Raw genomic sequence first — 15,515 nt, 5'->3', positions numbered from 1 at the left:
CCCTGGCTTCAAAATACAAACCAAACAGCATTCCAGAGGCTGAAGCAGGAGGATAGTGAATTTGAGGCCAACTTGGTCTACATAGTAATCCAGGAGAGCCTGGGTTGCAAAGGAAAACCCCTGCTTGAACAAGTCAGACTATGGAGTTAGTGACATAGTACTTGCTTAACATGCTCAAGTCTCAGTTTCAACGCCTGAAAACCACACACACACACACACACACACACACACACACACACACCATACCTATCTTCCAACCAGGTGTACTAGTGCATACCTGTAGACCCCATCCCTCAGGAGCAAGATCCAGAATGATGGTGAAGTTACTAGCTCTTGGGCCACACAGTGAGACCCTAACTCAAAGAAAGAAAAGAAATAGTTACTCTGGGATCTCATACTGGGTCAGCCCCTGACTAGCCAAGACTTCACATGTTTGGGATTGGGGTTTGCCAGGGTGGCGTGTCGCTAGTGTTTACTGCAACAGTTGGAGTAGGGGTAGCGCTCAGTAACGGTGTGGTTACCCCAGTGTCTGGCGCAACATACCCACTCAGTCGTTAACCCCTAGTAGGTTTCATGCTGCGAACAAATCCCAATGCAGCAAATCTTGCACCATTTTCAAGGCTAATCAAACTCGCTTCCAAGTACGTTGTAAGTTGTCAGAGCTACCACATGGTGGCGCGCCTGCTCTTGCCTCCATGGAAACTCTTGAAGGGTGGTGCTTTTGACAGGTGTCCGGCTTTTTTTTTTTTTTTCCTAACTTTATTCTGCAGCCCTGGTTTGCTTGGAACTCCCTCTATAACCTCAGACGCTCTGTGATCATCCCGCCTCGCCCTCCTGAGGGATGAGAATACAGTCTTGAGCCACTACGCCAGCTCCAGGAGACTGGCTCCCAGAACGTGTGCCCTTGACTGCACTGCAGTGTGCTGCCTGCCGGGAAAGGCACACGGAGAAGGATGCTGGGCTTGGCAAGAGCTGCTTTGAGTCAGAGAACTGGCAGTGACGGGACAGAATCTTGCTAAAGCAGGCCAAAGACAGGAACAAGAGTCCGCTGGAAGGGAGAGACAGGAGTGTTTCCGACATTTTCTTTCTTCTTGACCCTCTGGTTTGTTCACTGACTCTCTCAGGTCGCTTTGCTCCTCTGCAAGCCTCCAGCCTAGGCCCTTCCTCCAGCAGACCCAGGCTAGAGATCAGGTCTCACCCGGTTAGCTCTCAGGGAAAGTGGTGAACATAGGAGCTGTCAACAGGGCCACAGAAACCCATCTGGTCTAGCTGACAGGGAGGTCATAACGGACCCCTCTGGGTCACAGGCTCTGACTTAGAATCTTCTTTTTAACAAAAGCATATATTTTCAGAAGTTTGAAGCCATGTGAGGTTCAGCATCATACTGATTAAGTATATCCAATGGTGTTTGCAGGAAGGTCGCGTTGGAATCTGGCCCAAACCATGCCACGGTTTCCATGGACCTGAGCTACCTTTGCCCCAGATTACCCTGGGTTTGTTCTGTCTGCTACTAGGAGTCACGTGTTGGTTTTTTTTTTCTTTATACGCATAAGCACATCTCTTGCCTAAGTAGAATTCATTTTCATCTCAGGCATAAACATCTTCAATTTTAAGCAGGGCCCTGTGTTCTCTTCGGTTCCAGAGGCCTCGATTATAGCCTTTGGAAAGCTAATTACCTTTTCTGAGCTAAGCCTCCAGCAGTGTGGGCTCAGAACTCAGCATTTATTTGTTGAGTGAATGAATGTCAAGAACCCGCCCACACTCTGGCCACTGGGAACATCATGTCTGAGCCTTCAGAGATGTTCCGGACTTCAGCTGTGAGATCCAGGCAAGGTAAGAACCTCCTTATCTTACAGGCATTGTCTACACTTTCAGGCATTAGATGCCCCCACCCCACCCAAAGGGAAATAACCTTTTTTTCATTTTCTGAAGTCTGTAAAGCTGAGAAGGACCCTGGCTGAAAGGAAACCGCAGAGATGAGAAGGCACAGCTGGGAAGGGGCTGATATTTAGGTAAGGACAGGGTCTGAAGTCCCCAGGCTCCATTCAACTGTCCTGATGTCCCCAGCGATATAGATGATGTCCTTGACCCACGGCAGAGTTTGAAAAGTGAAGAGGACTCAGGAGGGGGAGAGATGTCCAGACCACCCCGTAAAGTAGTGGCCCTGATGTGGCTAACCATCCGGACGCGGGCGTAGCACCGCCCACTTCGCTCAGAAGGAGAAGTCTTTCCCGCCGCCAAGCTAGGCTCGGTGCGTGCTTGCTTCCGAGCAGAAACCCCGGCAGAGAGCGCTGTTGGACAATGCGCGGAGCAGCATCAGCACGCCAGAGCCGCTAGGTCAGGACAGCGGAGAGCAGAGGACCCTGGGTTCCCCTGCGAGAACGAAAGGAACGAAGAAAATGTGGGTGGGAGTGTGGGAGACCCTTAAGAGCATCTGTGTCTGCAAGAGCTTTCATTTAGTCTGGTCAGATCTCGCAGCTCTGCAGGTCTCGCCAGCTGCGGTTCTGGAGCCCAGAGGAGTGGGAGGGATCGTTTGAGCTGCAGAGTGGTCTGGCTTGGTTGAGTCCTGCGACCTTTCTCCTCCCGCTTCCCAGGCCTGCCAGGAGCGGCGCCCATCGAACGGTGCATCGGACGGTGTTCTCTTGCTGAGTCCTGAGTCCCACCTGCACCCTTTCTTGGTTCACAGTACCCATCTTTGCCCTCTCATTGGCTCCTCTGTGGCTATGCTCTAGAAATCTGTTCCTAATTAACTGTGCCAATCCTAGGAATGGTCAAAACAGGCAGACCAGAGGCCGGATCGACTTTTAGAAGCCCTGTGCATCAGGGTTGACGACCTGGTAACCCTACAGCAAGAAGGTCATGCTTCAAGTGACCTTGCTCTGGGATAAGCAATGGCTAGCCTTTCCTGGGCCACTGATATTCGAACTTCCTCGTTGTTTCATGGGTTCAAGGCCAACACATAGTCTCTGGGAGACAGTGTCAGGATCCCAGCCTGCCTAGGGTGTTTCTGGGACACATGGCCTTGGAGTCCTTCCTAGGCTACCCACCTCATCCCCGCAAGAGTCACGCCTCTCTGTAGCCATGGTTCCCATGATGGGGGAGGGGGGGGGTTCTCCCTCCGTCATACTCTTGGATCTGGGAAGGCATAGCAAGATCATACTTGGCCACTTCTCAGTGAACCTGGGAAGGTGTCATGTTGGGGAGGCAATTTGGACACGGGGCACAGTGGTGCTCCCAGAGGGGATTCCTATTGAAGAGGGACCCCCTTCCCACACTCCTTTTGTTCAGGAGCGACTTTGAGATGCTGGAGAGACCTGAGGAAAGCCAAGAAGGGGAATGCCAGCTGTGAGGGTGGAAATGGAAGACTGAAGACATGGAGAAGGTCTTTGCTGGTTGTCACTTCCCCATCCGATTCCCGAGATCCAGTTCCCTCAAAAAGCAACCACTAGCCAAGCATCTAGCGGCAAGCCAAAGGGCGTTCAGGCTGAGGTGAGTGGGCCAGATTCGTTGGAGGCAGTTGCGACCACTCTCTCTGAGAGTGAGACCCGTGTAACCTCAAGGCGAACCTGCCCTTTTCAGTGACTTTATTTCATCCAAAAAAGGCAGCCGAGGGCGGGAGTGTAGGGGACAAGCTTTGACGCAAGGCCCAGAGCCGCAGAGGCCTAATGGATTCAAGGCCTGCACAGGCTGAGGCGCACCCGCCGGCCTGCCCGCGCTCTCAATAGCGGACAATGGAGTCCCGGGGTGACCCGAACAAAGAATTTGGAAGTAGTTAAACTGCAGAACACGTTCTGGGCCTGGGTGCCTCCTTTCAAAAGGAGCGCTAGGAGAAGAAAAGAAAGCACTGGGGGGTGAAGGGGGTGAGAAAATGCCCAGGGGAAAAGTTGGTAGGTCGCCCTAGTTGCCGCCAGCTACCAGACGCCAGGAATTGAATAGGAAGTGGGGGAAGGGGAAGAGTGGCCCAGTCTGCCAGACTGTAAGGGGAGCCTGAGAAAGTTAGGGGAATGCTGGGGTTCCAAAACAAGGAATAGCCTTTGCCTCAGGCAAGGACACCCCCCCCCCAACACCCACACACCCACACAACCCTACTCTAGATCAAGCCTTCAGGTTAGGCCAGAGGAAGACCATCTTCAACTTTAGAGACTACAGCAGAAGCCAGTGGATGAAGTGCAAGGGAAATGTTTGAACCCTTCAAGGGTTCCCCACCAAGAACAACTACCCCCCACCTCTCTCTCTTGGTTCCTGTGTCTACATTCTTATGGTACTTCCCAGGGTCTCTGAGGCTGCTCTAGCAGGTCTCTGGACACATCTCCCTCTCAGATCCTTTTCTGGAAGCTTCTCTCTGGTTTCCTTTTCCCGTTCAGTTCCAGAAGCCTGATTCATCGCATTTATTCCATCTCCCCCTCCCCTGCTTTCCTTCCCCCTCTCTCTTTCTCTTCTTGCCCCTGCTCTTCACAACCAGAAATCTAGATTCTTCTAATAAGAAAAATTTCATTATTTTTTTCTTTTAAGGTCAGGCCTCCAAGTGTAGATTGAGGCCATTTGATATTTTATCTCGTATTTTTCCAAAATGAACATACCACGACCTGGGAAGAGAAGACGTCTAGAAAACCAACTATGTGTGTATCTATCTCAAACTAATTTATAAGAGGAAGACTCTAGAAATATCTTGGAGACCCAAAAAAAAAAAGTAAGAAAATAACAGGAAAAAATTTTCGGAGCGAGACCAGGAAGAAGAAAGGAGCTGTGGCAGGCCAGCTTCCGGGAGGTGGTGTCCCAGGAATCCCAGACAGCATTCCCTATTCAAAAGGCTCCCTCCTTTGGGAGGCGAACAGTTTGCAAGGGGTTAACTGCGTTGCTCATGAACTTGGCCTGTCTGTCTGGCTCGTGATGAATGATGAGACCCGCTGACAAGTTCGGCCGGAGGGACCTCCCCTGCTGTGGTGGCGAGAGAAACATACACTGGCAGAAGGGATCCTGAGCGAGCCACCGGGGCGCAAGAGGAAGAGGTGGTTCCGCAGGTCAGGCACTCGGGTCTGCCTGCCCTTTCTGTTCCCGCCTCCTCTTGACCTCTCGCCCCCTTCCTTGTAGCTTCCCAATATCATCTCAGAGCACTAGAATTTCAGGGGCTCTGTCTCGGAGTCCCAGAACCCTGTGCCCGCCCTGCGGACAATGCCGAGCGAGGTGCAGCCAGGCTCCGGAGCCCGCCCCGGGGAGGCCGGATTCAGCATTTGGACAGCGGCTCGGGGGCGGTCTGCGGCCCAACGAGTTTGCAGGTGCAAGCCCACGGGTGAGGCGGGGTGGGGGAGGCACTGGGTCTCGGAGCAGCACGATCCAGCCTAGAACACAACCCACGCTGTTAATGAGACACGTTCCTGAAAACTAAAGGGTCGCTTCCGAGCCCACACTGGGACCCCCAGGATCTGCCAATCCTTCATGGGTCCCCTCAATCATCACTTGTGTGTGCGAAAAGATCAAAAGACCCCTTTTCGCCCAGGGCGCCTCAAGCCCTCAGCTCTCCTTTCTTCGCCGAGCATCCTGGATCCTGGATCCTGGAGCTGCCAGCGAGATTTCCAGCCCTGGGCTTGTCACCACTTCCCAGGTGGTTGGTGGCTCTGGGTGAGCCCGGTAGTGCGGGTCGTTTGCGGAGAGGGTTGCAAGCTGGGCAGGGGCAGACAGGGCCGGGTCTCAGGACAGGGCGCCCCTAGCATCCTGCCTCCGCCTCTCTGTTCCGCACTGGTCCGGGTGAAGCCAGGGGGGGCGGGGGGAGCCGCGCTGACGTCACTGCGGGCCGTGCCGGCCCGAGAAGGCGGCGCTGAGCCGCTCAGAGCCGGGAGAAGCAGCGCGCCGCCAGGAGCCCCCGCGCCACCGCCGCCGCGCCTGCCTCTAGCAGCTCTCGGCCACGCGACCGTGCGAGTAGCGGCTCCTGGAGGGCGACCGGAGCTGGGCCTGAGCCTGGGGACTCGCCTGATCCTGGGCGACCGAACCACCGTCACCACAACCGCCCCACCCCCGCCGTCGCCTCATGGGGCCCCGGCCCCCTCCCGGGTCCGTAAGTTCCAATGCCTTTTGCGTTTCGGTCAGGCCAGCAAAGAGGAGCTAGGGCGCCAGGGCAGTAGTCTGCACTAGGACAGCGTCAGGAAGACGGTTGGACTGGTGAAGGGGCCTGGGGTATCCCTGCGGGTCCCTCTTGGGTATCTCACGGGGCTCAGGGCTTTCCTTGACTACTGGAGGGATGGGGGTTGCACTCTGATTGTGGGTCAGAGCTCAGGCATCTCTCGCAAATCGTCAAGACCAAGGTCAAGGGTCTTGGGACAGTGAGACGCGCCCATGGTGTTCAGAAAGGGACAGGGTAAGGGGTCCGATGGAAGTTGTGGGAAGGTAGAAAGGTTTGAGAGAAAGAAAATGTTTCTAAAAGAGATTCCAGGGAGTCCCCCTCCCTAACCCCTACCGTGACTCCCGTCTTCCTTCTTATCCCTCAGCCCCCGCCAACATACAAATAATCTACAAAGTGGCTTCCCGGGAAAACGTATTTTGAGAGAATGCAACACACAGCACCCGCTCTAAACAAGATTTATGACGCCCTTTTCCCCTTCTGAAATGGGAAGTTGGGAAAGCTCTTCTGCTCAGCACCCCCCGCTCTGTGCTTTCGGACAGGCCTTTGGATCTGTCTGTGGGTGTCTCTGGAGCCTCCTCTGAGTTGAGAAGAATGAGGGAAGGCATGGAGGCTGAGACTGTCGAGGGGGCTTCTCTGGGAGCAGCTGGGATGGTGGGGTGGCGTAGGATGGCCCAAGCAGAGCAAGGAGGTGGCCAACTCTAGCAAGGAGAGACTCAAGCCCAGATCTCTGGAGCAGTAAAAACATCCCCCCCCTCAAAAAAAATTACAAGCTTGGAGCCATTGTGCCAGGGACTGATGCAGGGTGCTGAGTCTAAAGGGGAGACCCCCTTTGAATCTCCATGTTCAGGAGGTGATAGATTCTTAAACCTTGGCGGCAGGGCAGTGGGGGATGGAGTTTATTTGAGGGTCTGGCTTTCAATCAAGGGAGGCCAGAGGCAGGCTAAGTGGGCAGAAGCTGGGGTACACCTCAGGAGTCTCTACCAGCAATATTGGCTGCTAGAGGTCCCGAAGAAAGGCTTGGCCTTTGGAAAGGGTGTTTTTGAGGTTCCTGTTTAGAAGAGCCCGCACCCTGCCTGCCTACACCTCAGCTGCTGGGGAAACAGGCTGGGTGGAAAGCCAGAGAAGGAACCGCAGCCCAATTGGCCATGTGTATTTGAGGGTAGGTGTGGAGGCTTCTTAGCCTCTGGGTACCAGGAGCTGGCTCCAGCTGAGGGAACCCAAAGCTGGATCTCCCAAATGAACAGCCTTTCCAGCCTCCAGACAATAGGAAGATCAGCTCATCAAAGCCTGGGCCCGAGGAAAGAATGAGAGAGGAAGGCAGCAATGGGGGAAAAGGCACCTGGAATTGGCCTGGGTTGTGGCTAGAGATTCTGTGTCCTAATTACAGCCCAGAGGGGATCAAAAGGAGTGCTCATTCCAGAGTGAATGGCAGGCCAAGAGGCTACATCTGCTGTGCTCCATCAGCCTCAGGCTCCCAGCCTCAGAATCTGGGCAAGTCTGGTCACAGGACAAGGGTGTGAGCAAGGCTGTGAATTGGCTCGTCCTTCTCTGAACCCCTTAACTCATTGTGTCCTGAAGGGGAAGGTGCCCATCTACGGCCTGTATTGAACTGAATAACTACTGATCATTGGGAAATAGAAACGTGGGCTAGAGGCAAGCGGAGCACTTGCATACAGATTGCTCTCACAAGTAACACACCAGCCTTAGGGGCAGCCTAAGGAGAAAGTGCAGTGTGGGTTTCCTGAGTCAGTGGGCTCTAGAGCAAATGTCTAGTAGCTTCTGTAGATTCAGTTAAGGGCTTTTTTTCCCTCTGTGGAGCTTTGACTATGAAAGATGTTGTCTCCTATCTTTGGTGGAGATGTCTAAATGCTGGACTTGCCCCTGGATGCTTGCTTCTCTAATTAGCCTTAGGCACCCCTAAAGCTTGGGTTTCAAACCTTAGCTGACGGAGGAAATTCTGGGCAAGTGGAACAGCAGAGGGAGAGAAATGTCAGGTGGGTGATTCTCAGCACCATGGCCAGGGCCCACCAGCCGCCCGCAGTTTTCTAGCTGGGCCACCTCTAGACCCAGTGGTGGTTCTTCTTGCGAGTTAAGGACTGTGCTGGGACAGTGGGCTAGAGGCGAGAGATTGACGTGGGAGGAAGTGCGTCGAACTCAACTCAGACCCAGTCCAGGATGCAGAGGAGGAGACAATTAGAGCCAAGGTCAGTAGGGTCTTCCTTCAGTAGCCTTGGCTCCAAACAATGTGCCTCTGCTGGGTGCTGACCTGGGGGCTTCCCCTGCTGTACCTGGGTGTGGCTGCTAACAGACAGCCCATTGCCCTGCCCCATCAGAACAACCTCCAAATGGCAGGCAGCTCATGGTTCAAGGTTCAGCCTTACTGTAATCTTCCTCCTGAGAGTGAGCCTATGATGCTTTCATGCCCCTGGGTACTGGAGGGGAAAAATGAAGGAGTCTCTGTTCCAGGATGGTGTCTTATGCCAGCATGGTGTGGGTGCCTCTGCCTGGTCGACCTCACCTGTTCTGGCAAGGGACGTGGTTTCCTTAAAAACAACAGAAATGCGGCCTTGGTGGCATTGACCTGCTGCACCTGAACTGAATGTAAAATCAAGCTTTTTAATCTTTCTCCCAGAACGCTAACCAGCCCTAGGCTTGCGGGCCAGGGCTCCAGTGTGCTGTTACCGTGAGCCTCGCTGAGGAGCCATTTTGTGCAGCATCCTGCTTAAATTGCACTCTGAGAAGGCTCCTTCTTTTCTCTCTCTCCTCTTTCTCCTGTCCCCTATTTCCCCCTTTCTTCCCCCCCTCTCACTCTCAGGTGAATTCTGTTCGCACACCTCCCCTCTACCATCCAAGCGCAGGGTGGCCCAGAAGGCATAGAGCTCAGGAGGTCCCCCACACTGACAGACACACAGCTAAATGGAAAAGGGTGTAGATTCCAGAAGCCGTAGGCGGAGAAGAAAGGGGCACCCCCTAATTATGAAAATCCTTTAGAATTAACCACGTAGGGCCAAATTTGAGGTTCCTTCCAAATCCTAGCTGTTGGTAGGTCGGTAGGTCGGCCTCTCTATTTTTCTGAGGCTCATCAAGGTCTGGCTTATGTCCCTTTTCTGGAGAGAAGGATGTGTCTGTGAGGTGGAATTTGGAGAGTGGTGTTTTACCACTAGCTGGCTTGGTCACAGGCTGACCAAGAATGGCACTGGGAATACAGCCCACCTTGGATTTTGGGTCAAGCTGAAATAGGACAAATCCAAAACAGGCAGCAGTGTAAAGAGGTGCATGGCAAAGCCTGGTCCTTGACAAAAATCCAGATGTGTTATTTAAAAGGAGAATACCTTGGATGTGTTTAGGAAAATCCCCAAACCCCTTCCAAACCACCCGCTTTGGGCCTATGCTTCGAACACACCCTGCAGAGATTTGCTGGTGGAGAGTGGCCAGGGATTTCCAGCCCCACTAAAATAGATCTGAATGAGTAGCCCCCACCTAAGCCTGGGGTGCTCCCTGGACCTTAGGACAGGAGTCTCTGACACTCCTGTATAGTCATTGCTGGGATCCCGGGATCAGCTAGCCTACTCTATTGTTGCATTTCCCCCTAGCTCCTGGAACAAATCTATCGAATTTTTCATATTTAATCCTTGGCCTCCCAGGGATGGGTGCAGGGGTGAGTCAGAGGGCCCAAGTGGGAGCATAGGCACCAGGAAGAAGGGAGTGGTTTCAAGAGAGCACCTATGAGCCAGTCACATTTGGGAGCCTGAAATGGAGCTCCAGTTTAGTGGACAGGCTCAATTCTACGGTGGCTCTGGGAAACCCAAGGTGTCAATCTTTTTGCTCTGTGAACCAGTTGGAGTGAGTAGGCCAGTTGTGTGCTGAGAGTAGAAAGATGGTAGGAGATGTGGGTTTTTTCTCTCCCTGTGGGAGATAAATAGGAGCCCAATTCCGGTCTTGGGTATCTTCAAAGCGCCAGGGCCCAATCGATTGCACCTTATTGGCTATGCCTAGGAATAACCAGAGGGAAGGGAGCCAGCAGCCTGATATCAACATCTAGAACCTGGTTTGAATGTAGCTTGCCGCTGGAATCCTTACAAGTCAGGCATTATGTATGGGATACACTTACTGATCTAGACACAGGAGGACACTCAATCCCTCCCTTAACCCCCAGTCTTTACCGCGTAGTCTGCACAGTGCTGGGTAAGGGGAAAGAGAGACAGTAGATGAAGTGACCGGTTCGCAGTCTATCAAGCGCTCACTTGGGTTGTCCTGGCGATACCACGACCTTAACCCTCTTCCCTCAAACTCTAACTCTGGTGGTCTGCGGTGGCCTCCAGGCACCCAAGACTTTGAGGGGAGGTCAGAGAGACTGGGAAGAAAAGCCAGAGGGTGTGCATCCAGGGACGCAGGCCTAACGCTTCTGAGGGCAGAAGGGGGCACTCCCCTGTCCTCGCGTTGCAGGAGCCGTGGACGCCGAGGCCATTGTAAGGCTGGGTGGTGCCGAGCGCGGGAAGGGGGCTGGGATTTGAATGGGAGTCCGTGATAGGCCGATTCCTGGACTGACGTCACTTCCCCGCGGGGCGATTAGCCTGCGAGAGGAGGGCTGTCGGTCCAGTGCGCTGGGGGCAGCCGGGGCGCCCGAGGCTGCCCGAGCGCAGCGCACCGGTGCCCCGAGTGCGCCCCGGGTTGCCGTCGAAGCGGGCCGCGGACGCACTGAACGGAGACCTGGGGATGGAGATACCGCGAGGGCGAGGGAGGAAGGGAGCTGGGCGAGCCGGGTAGCGGGAGTCCGTGTGTCTGTGTGTCTGTCGGTCCCCTCTGGCTCTCTGCGTGCGCCCGAGGCTGCGGGAGAGGCGCCCGCTCAGGCCCCCGCGCCGGGTCGGCAGCGGCACGTGGGGCCCACAGCGCGGCAGCGGTGCCGGCGAAAGGAGGCCCGTTTCTCTCTTTGGTTATCTAGCTGTATGAGTGCCACAGAGCCGTCATAAAGCTAGATAACCGAAAGTAGAAATGACTCTCACAACTTCTCCGTGCGATCGCCCGCCCGGCCGCCCTGGCCACAGGAGCCAAAGGAGCCCACTGAAGCCCACGCCAACCAGGGACTTCAACTCGACGGAGCGGCCGCGCCCGGACCAGGTATCCGACCTCGGCTTTCTCAGGAACACCCGCCGCATCCTGGAGGTACTCCCTTCACCTCTTCCTCGTTCCCTGCCCCCTATCCCCATTCCCCAGCGCCGAGGCTGGAACCCCAAAGTGGAGTGGGCTGGGGGCAGGGAGCGGGCTGGGGTTGCAGAGGGGTCGCTGGAGGAGAAGGCGCCAGCCTTTGCCTTCACCCCATAAATCAGGCTTGAACAATCCGCTCCCGGAGCTGCGGACGGGGATTTTGGGATGCAAATGCGATGAGAAAGAGAGGGGGAGAGAGAGAGGAAAGGAGAGAGAGAGAGAGAGAGAGAGAGAGAGAGAGAGAGGAGAGCGGTAGGCGGTGGGGTGGGGGGAGTAAAAGGGTGGGCGGGGGGCTGCCCTGCCGCTAACAATGCGGCCTTTATCGAATTATTCGACGAGTCAGCCCCTGAGCGCCATTAGCATACGGCTGGGGGGTTGCTGGAGCTTCGCCCCTCGGTGAGGTCAAGTTCTTGATAATTTGATCACTTTTCACCGGCTCTGGCAGCTGCCTTTGTGTGCAGTTGGGGGGTCTGTGTGCAGCGTGAAGCGGAGCAGAACTGGCGGGGAGTGTGCTCAATGGCAAGGGGCCTAGGCGGGGGGCCTCCCGCCCCGACCGACCAGCCCTGCCCTGCATACAAACCAAGAGCAGGCTGGTGGGCCGGAGAGACCTAACCTCTACGACTGCCCTGGTGCGACGACTTGAGCCGGCGTCTCCGCAACTTCCCCAACTGGTTAAGGGGCAGCCAGGCTCTCTGGAGCTCTTCTCCTTCCCGCCCCAATAAGTGGCAGCATAAGATGTATTACAATGTCTAGCAAATAAAAAAGCAATTGGGGAAAATCTGAATTCCGTTCCCATGGCAACCTAATGCTGCACACCGGCCACTCAAGCTCCAGGTCCCTCTTAGCTGGGCGCAGCGAGTGGGGCGTGCCACTGCTCAGTGTACGAGGTTCTTAGCCCCACGTAGCGCCGAAGATCCCCCTTCAGGGTTTATCTGCCTTCCAGGCCATTCTCCTCCTTGACACTCCCTTCACCCTCTTTCCTTATCTTGAAGTTTGGGGCCCCTGCAACTTGGGAAACCGTTGACCGCCCCCACCCCCAGTGGATCTAGATCCAGCTATGGGCCCTGTCGAGCTGCAGAGAAGAAAGGATCCAAAAAGTCAGTCCCTTCACGTTCCTTGAAGGGCTTGCAGTTGTTTTTGTGGGAATATCGGTGTGTGAGTGCCTTACCAGATTGACTGGGAAGGACTGGAGCCACCATCCTGACTTGACCCGTTTTCATTTCCTTGAACAAATAAGGAAGCAGATGGGGCGGGGAGACAGACTCCTCCAGGGTCACACGGCTCAGAGGTGGCAGAGGTGGGCCTTACCTATATATCGCTTTACCTCCATCTTGGCCCAGTTCAATCCCAGGAGCCTCCGCCTTAGGTTTTTTTTTTTTTTTTATAAGATTGTCCTCTCAGCCCCCTTGTAAGAATGGAAATCTTTTTCCATCTTCGCACCTACAAGTCGCTTTTTCTTTGCTTAGCAAAAAATATTTAACAAACAAAAAGAAAAGGCTATGTGTGTAAAAGTCAGACATTCAAGAGGTTACAATAGGGAGACCCCTTGGCTCTGGAGAGGGCAAGGTATGGCTGAGGCAGGTGGAGTTGCGTTGCCATTTGAATTTTAGCTGCTGGTCCAAATTAAGAGCAGGCAGGCAATGGCAGGAAAGCAACTATCTCTGCCTCCTCCTCCTCAGAGATGATCACTGGGTGGAAGAAGGGTTTCCATGATCCTGTTACAATGCCTTCCTTTTTGAAAGCCCAGTCTCTCTCTACCTGTGAAGGGTCACTCACTGGCTTGGTACCCCAGGAGCACCCCCCCACCCCAGCATCTCCTGGGCCTGCCCTCCCTTCCCAGTGCACTTGGGAGCCTGTGTGCTGCTGGTGACCTCATTTCAGACGAAACCAGAGCAGCTCTCCCAGCCTGCTAGCCCAGCACTCCCTGCCTCCATGCCTCACAGCTGAACTGGGCTTCTGTGGACCCTGCCTCACCCTCACCGCTTACATCCTTCTTCCCACCATCCCTGCTCCTTTGCTATTTTGGAAGAACCGGTCCCTCCATAAGGCAAAATGGCTTTAGAGCATCACAGCTGTGCCTGTGCAGTTCAAATGTGTGTTGCTTTGAAACACCAGCTTCCCTTGCTATCAGGGGCAGGCCTGAACCTCCATCAGGACTGCGGTGGAGGGAGAGTCCAAGCCTGAGGAAGTGCAGGACTTTTTCTGCTTGCTTTGTACCAAGGGGAAATCTGCTGATACAAAACCTTGCACCTAAGGGAAAGGATGAGGGCTTTGAGGGAGGTAGTGGTGGCTCTTGATGGAATGGCATACTGATTCTGATTCAGACTTTATCCTCACACCCATTAGAAAAGGCTTTAAGGCGTGCCAACCCACCCATTTCATCCTAACAGAGACATGTTCAAATCCTACCCCGGACACTTGGAGCCCAAGATACAGGCTCAGAATTATGTTCCTTATCAATCCCCCTAGCTAGTTTAGGCCTGGAGGAGCCAGCAAGGCCTGGGGCCTCCTCAGCCTTTGCTTCCCACCCCATCCCCTTCCCATCTGTTCTCCAGGTCTCCTCTGGTCTGGCTGCCCAAGTAACGGTGGGCTACACTGTTCCAATTTCCACTAACTAGTCTCTTTCCAAATAAAAGGCTTGTGGGCCCCGAAAACGCGGCTGAAAGTAGAGTTGGAAGCCAGAATTGGTTGGGATCTCAAAGATGTCAACCCCTTTCATTCTACAACTAGAAACACCACGGAACCTTTGGCAGAAGGTCGCACGGAGGCCACTTGGCAGGGCAGGGTTGCAGGCAGCCCTCGTTGATCACAGGCTTCGAGAACAACTTCCTGGTCCACGGAATTTCAACCCTGAACCATACCAGCCTCATATATATAGGCCTCAGCCTGACCAATGAAAAGCTGGCATCAGCAGGCATCACCGAAACGCAGGCTGCTGTGAGGCCAGGAGCCCGGCTCTGGACTGGTCCAGGAGTTCTCGACCGCAGTCGGGACTCCCGGGAAATGGGAACAGAGCACGAAGCAGCGGGGCCAGGAGGCCTCCCAGGACCCAGCGCGACGCTGAAAAGCATGAAGGGTCGGAATTAGGCCCTCATTTAGCGAGCGTTACTAATCCGAAGTTACAGCGCTAATTCCCTGATCCCGCCGCTCCCACACGCAGCGCCGGGATTAGAGGCGAGGCCGCCGCCGCCCCGCCCTCGCCCCCAACGCGCAGCCCCGCGCCCCGGGGTCCGCGGATCCCGCTAAGCCACCAGACTGCGCCTGGCAGGCCAGAGTGTGCAGATCGGCCTGCGGGGAGCGCTCATCCGTGAGCCCCAGGACATCCTTACAGGGATTGATGCGCCCTCCAAAACCCCTGAGGAGCAGTGCGGCCCGCTGGGCCTTCTCCCACCCGGGTGTCCGCACCCAGAGGAGCGGCCCTTTGGAGGCTGCGGCGCCATTTTAATCGCCTTCTCTTCCACCCTTGGCTTCTCACGCGCGTGGGGTGGGGTGTCCTTGTCCCCTATTCCACCCAGACTGGAGCCCACCCTACCTTCCTCTATCCTGGTTTATATGACCAATCAGCTCTGGCCTAGGGTGGGATGCGCGTTACCATGGCGACAGCCAGAGCCCCCTAGTAGTGCTACCCACCTGGAAGGGGGTAAAAGGAAAATTGGGGACAAGCGAGAGGTAGGGGCCTGAAGGAAGATTGTGGCACTTTATCCTCTCACTCACTCCTTCTTAGACCCCATGGAGATGTGGGCAATGAGGACCCCATCTTGGTAGATAGCTGGGCTTGTCCCTGCTTTTTATTTTTTAAGTCAGTTTTTCAGTGAGCTCTCCATAATCTTTCTCATCTTGGTCTGAAGGTCCCTCTTTCTTCCTAAGAGAGTATTCGGGAGTTTCCAAAAGCTTTCCCTAAGCTGCCTGTGATTTCAGGCGAGTCAGTTTTCTCATCCAGAAGATGGGGTGTTTGTTCAGGTGCAGCCAAGAAAAACAAGTTTATAGTGGGTGCTCTATCGTGGTTAATGCCTTCGAGGACAGGGCTTGGGGTAAGACTCAAAAACTGTATTGCCCTTTCTATCTAGGGAAGCCAAATTTAGGTGTCTCAGGGATTCCTAGAGTTAGCTTTTGATTTCTCCTCCAGACAGCTGAAAAGTGAAGAGAAGGGAGGGTCGTTAGCAGTAGAACCAGGGTGGGGGCTGTGGCTGGA

General features: G+C 54.6%; 1 protein-coding gene across 1 annotated transcript in view; it reads left to right on the top strand.

The window, feature by feature from the left end:
• Positions 1-5,172: 5,172 nt before the first annotated feature.
• LOC121446395 (collagen alpha-1(I) chain-like) overlaps positions 5,173-15,515 on the top strand; it is a 33,545-nt gene continuing 23,202 nt past the window's right edge. Inside the window, exons 1-3 of the mRNA XM_041649047.1 lie at positions 5,173-5,290; positions 5,421-5,605; positions 5,829-6,052. Of these exons, the coding sequence (XP_041504981.1) occupies positions 5,173-5,290; positions 5,421-5,605; positions 5,829-6,052 (527 nt within the window). The remainder of the gene's footprint in view (positions 5,291-5,420; positions 5,606-5,828; positions 6,053-15,515) is intronic.

The sequence above is a fragment of the Microtus oregoni genome, unplaced genomic scaffold, assembly GCF_018167655.1.
Source record: "Microtus oregoni isolate MIOR12 unplaced genomic scaffold, Mior012 000000F_ref0000247, whole genome shotgun sequence".
In the NCBI taxonomy this organism is placed as follows: domain Eukaryota; kingdom Metazoa; phylum Chordata; class Mammalia; order Rodentia; family Cricetidae; genus Microtus; species Microtus oregoni.
This window is presented reverse-complemented; position numbering and strand designations above follow the sequence as displayed.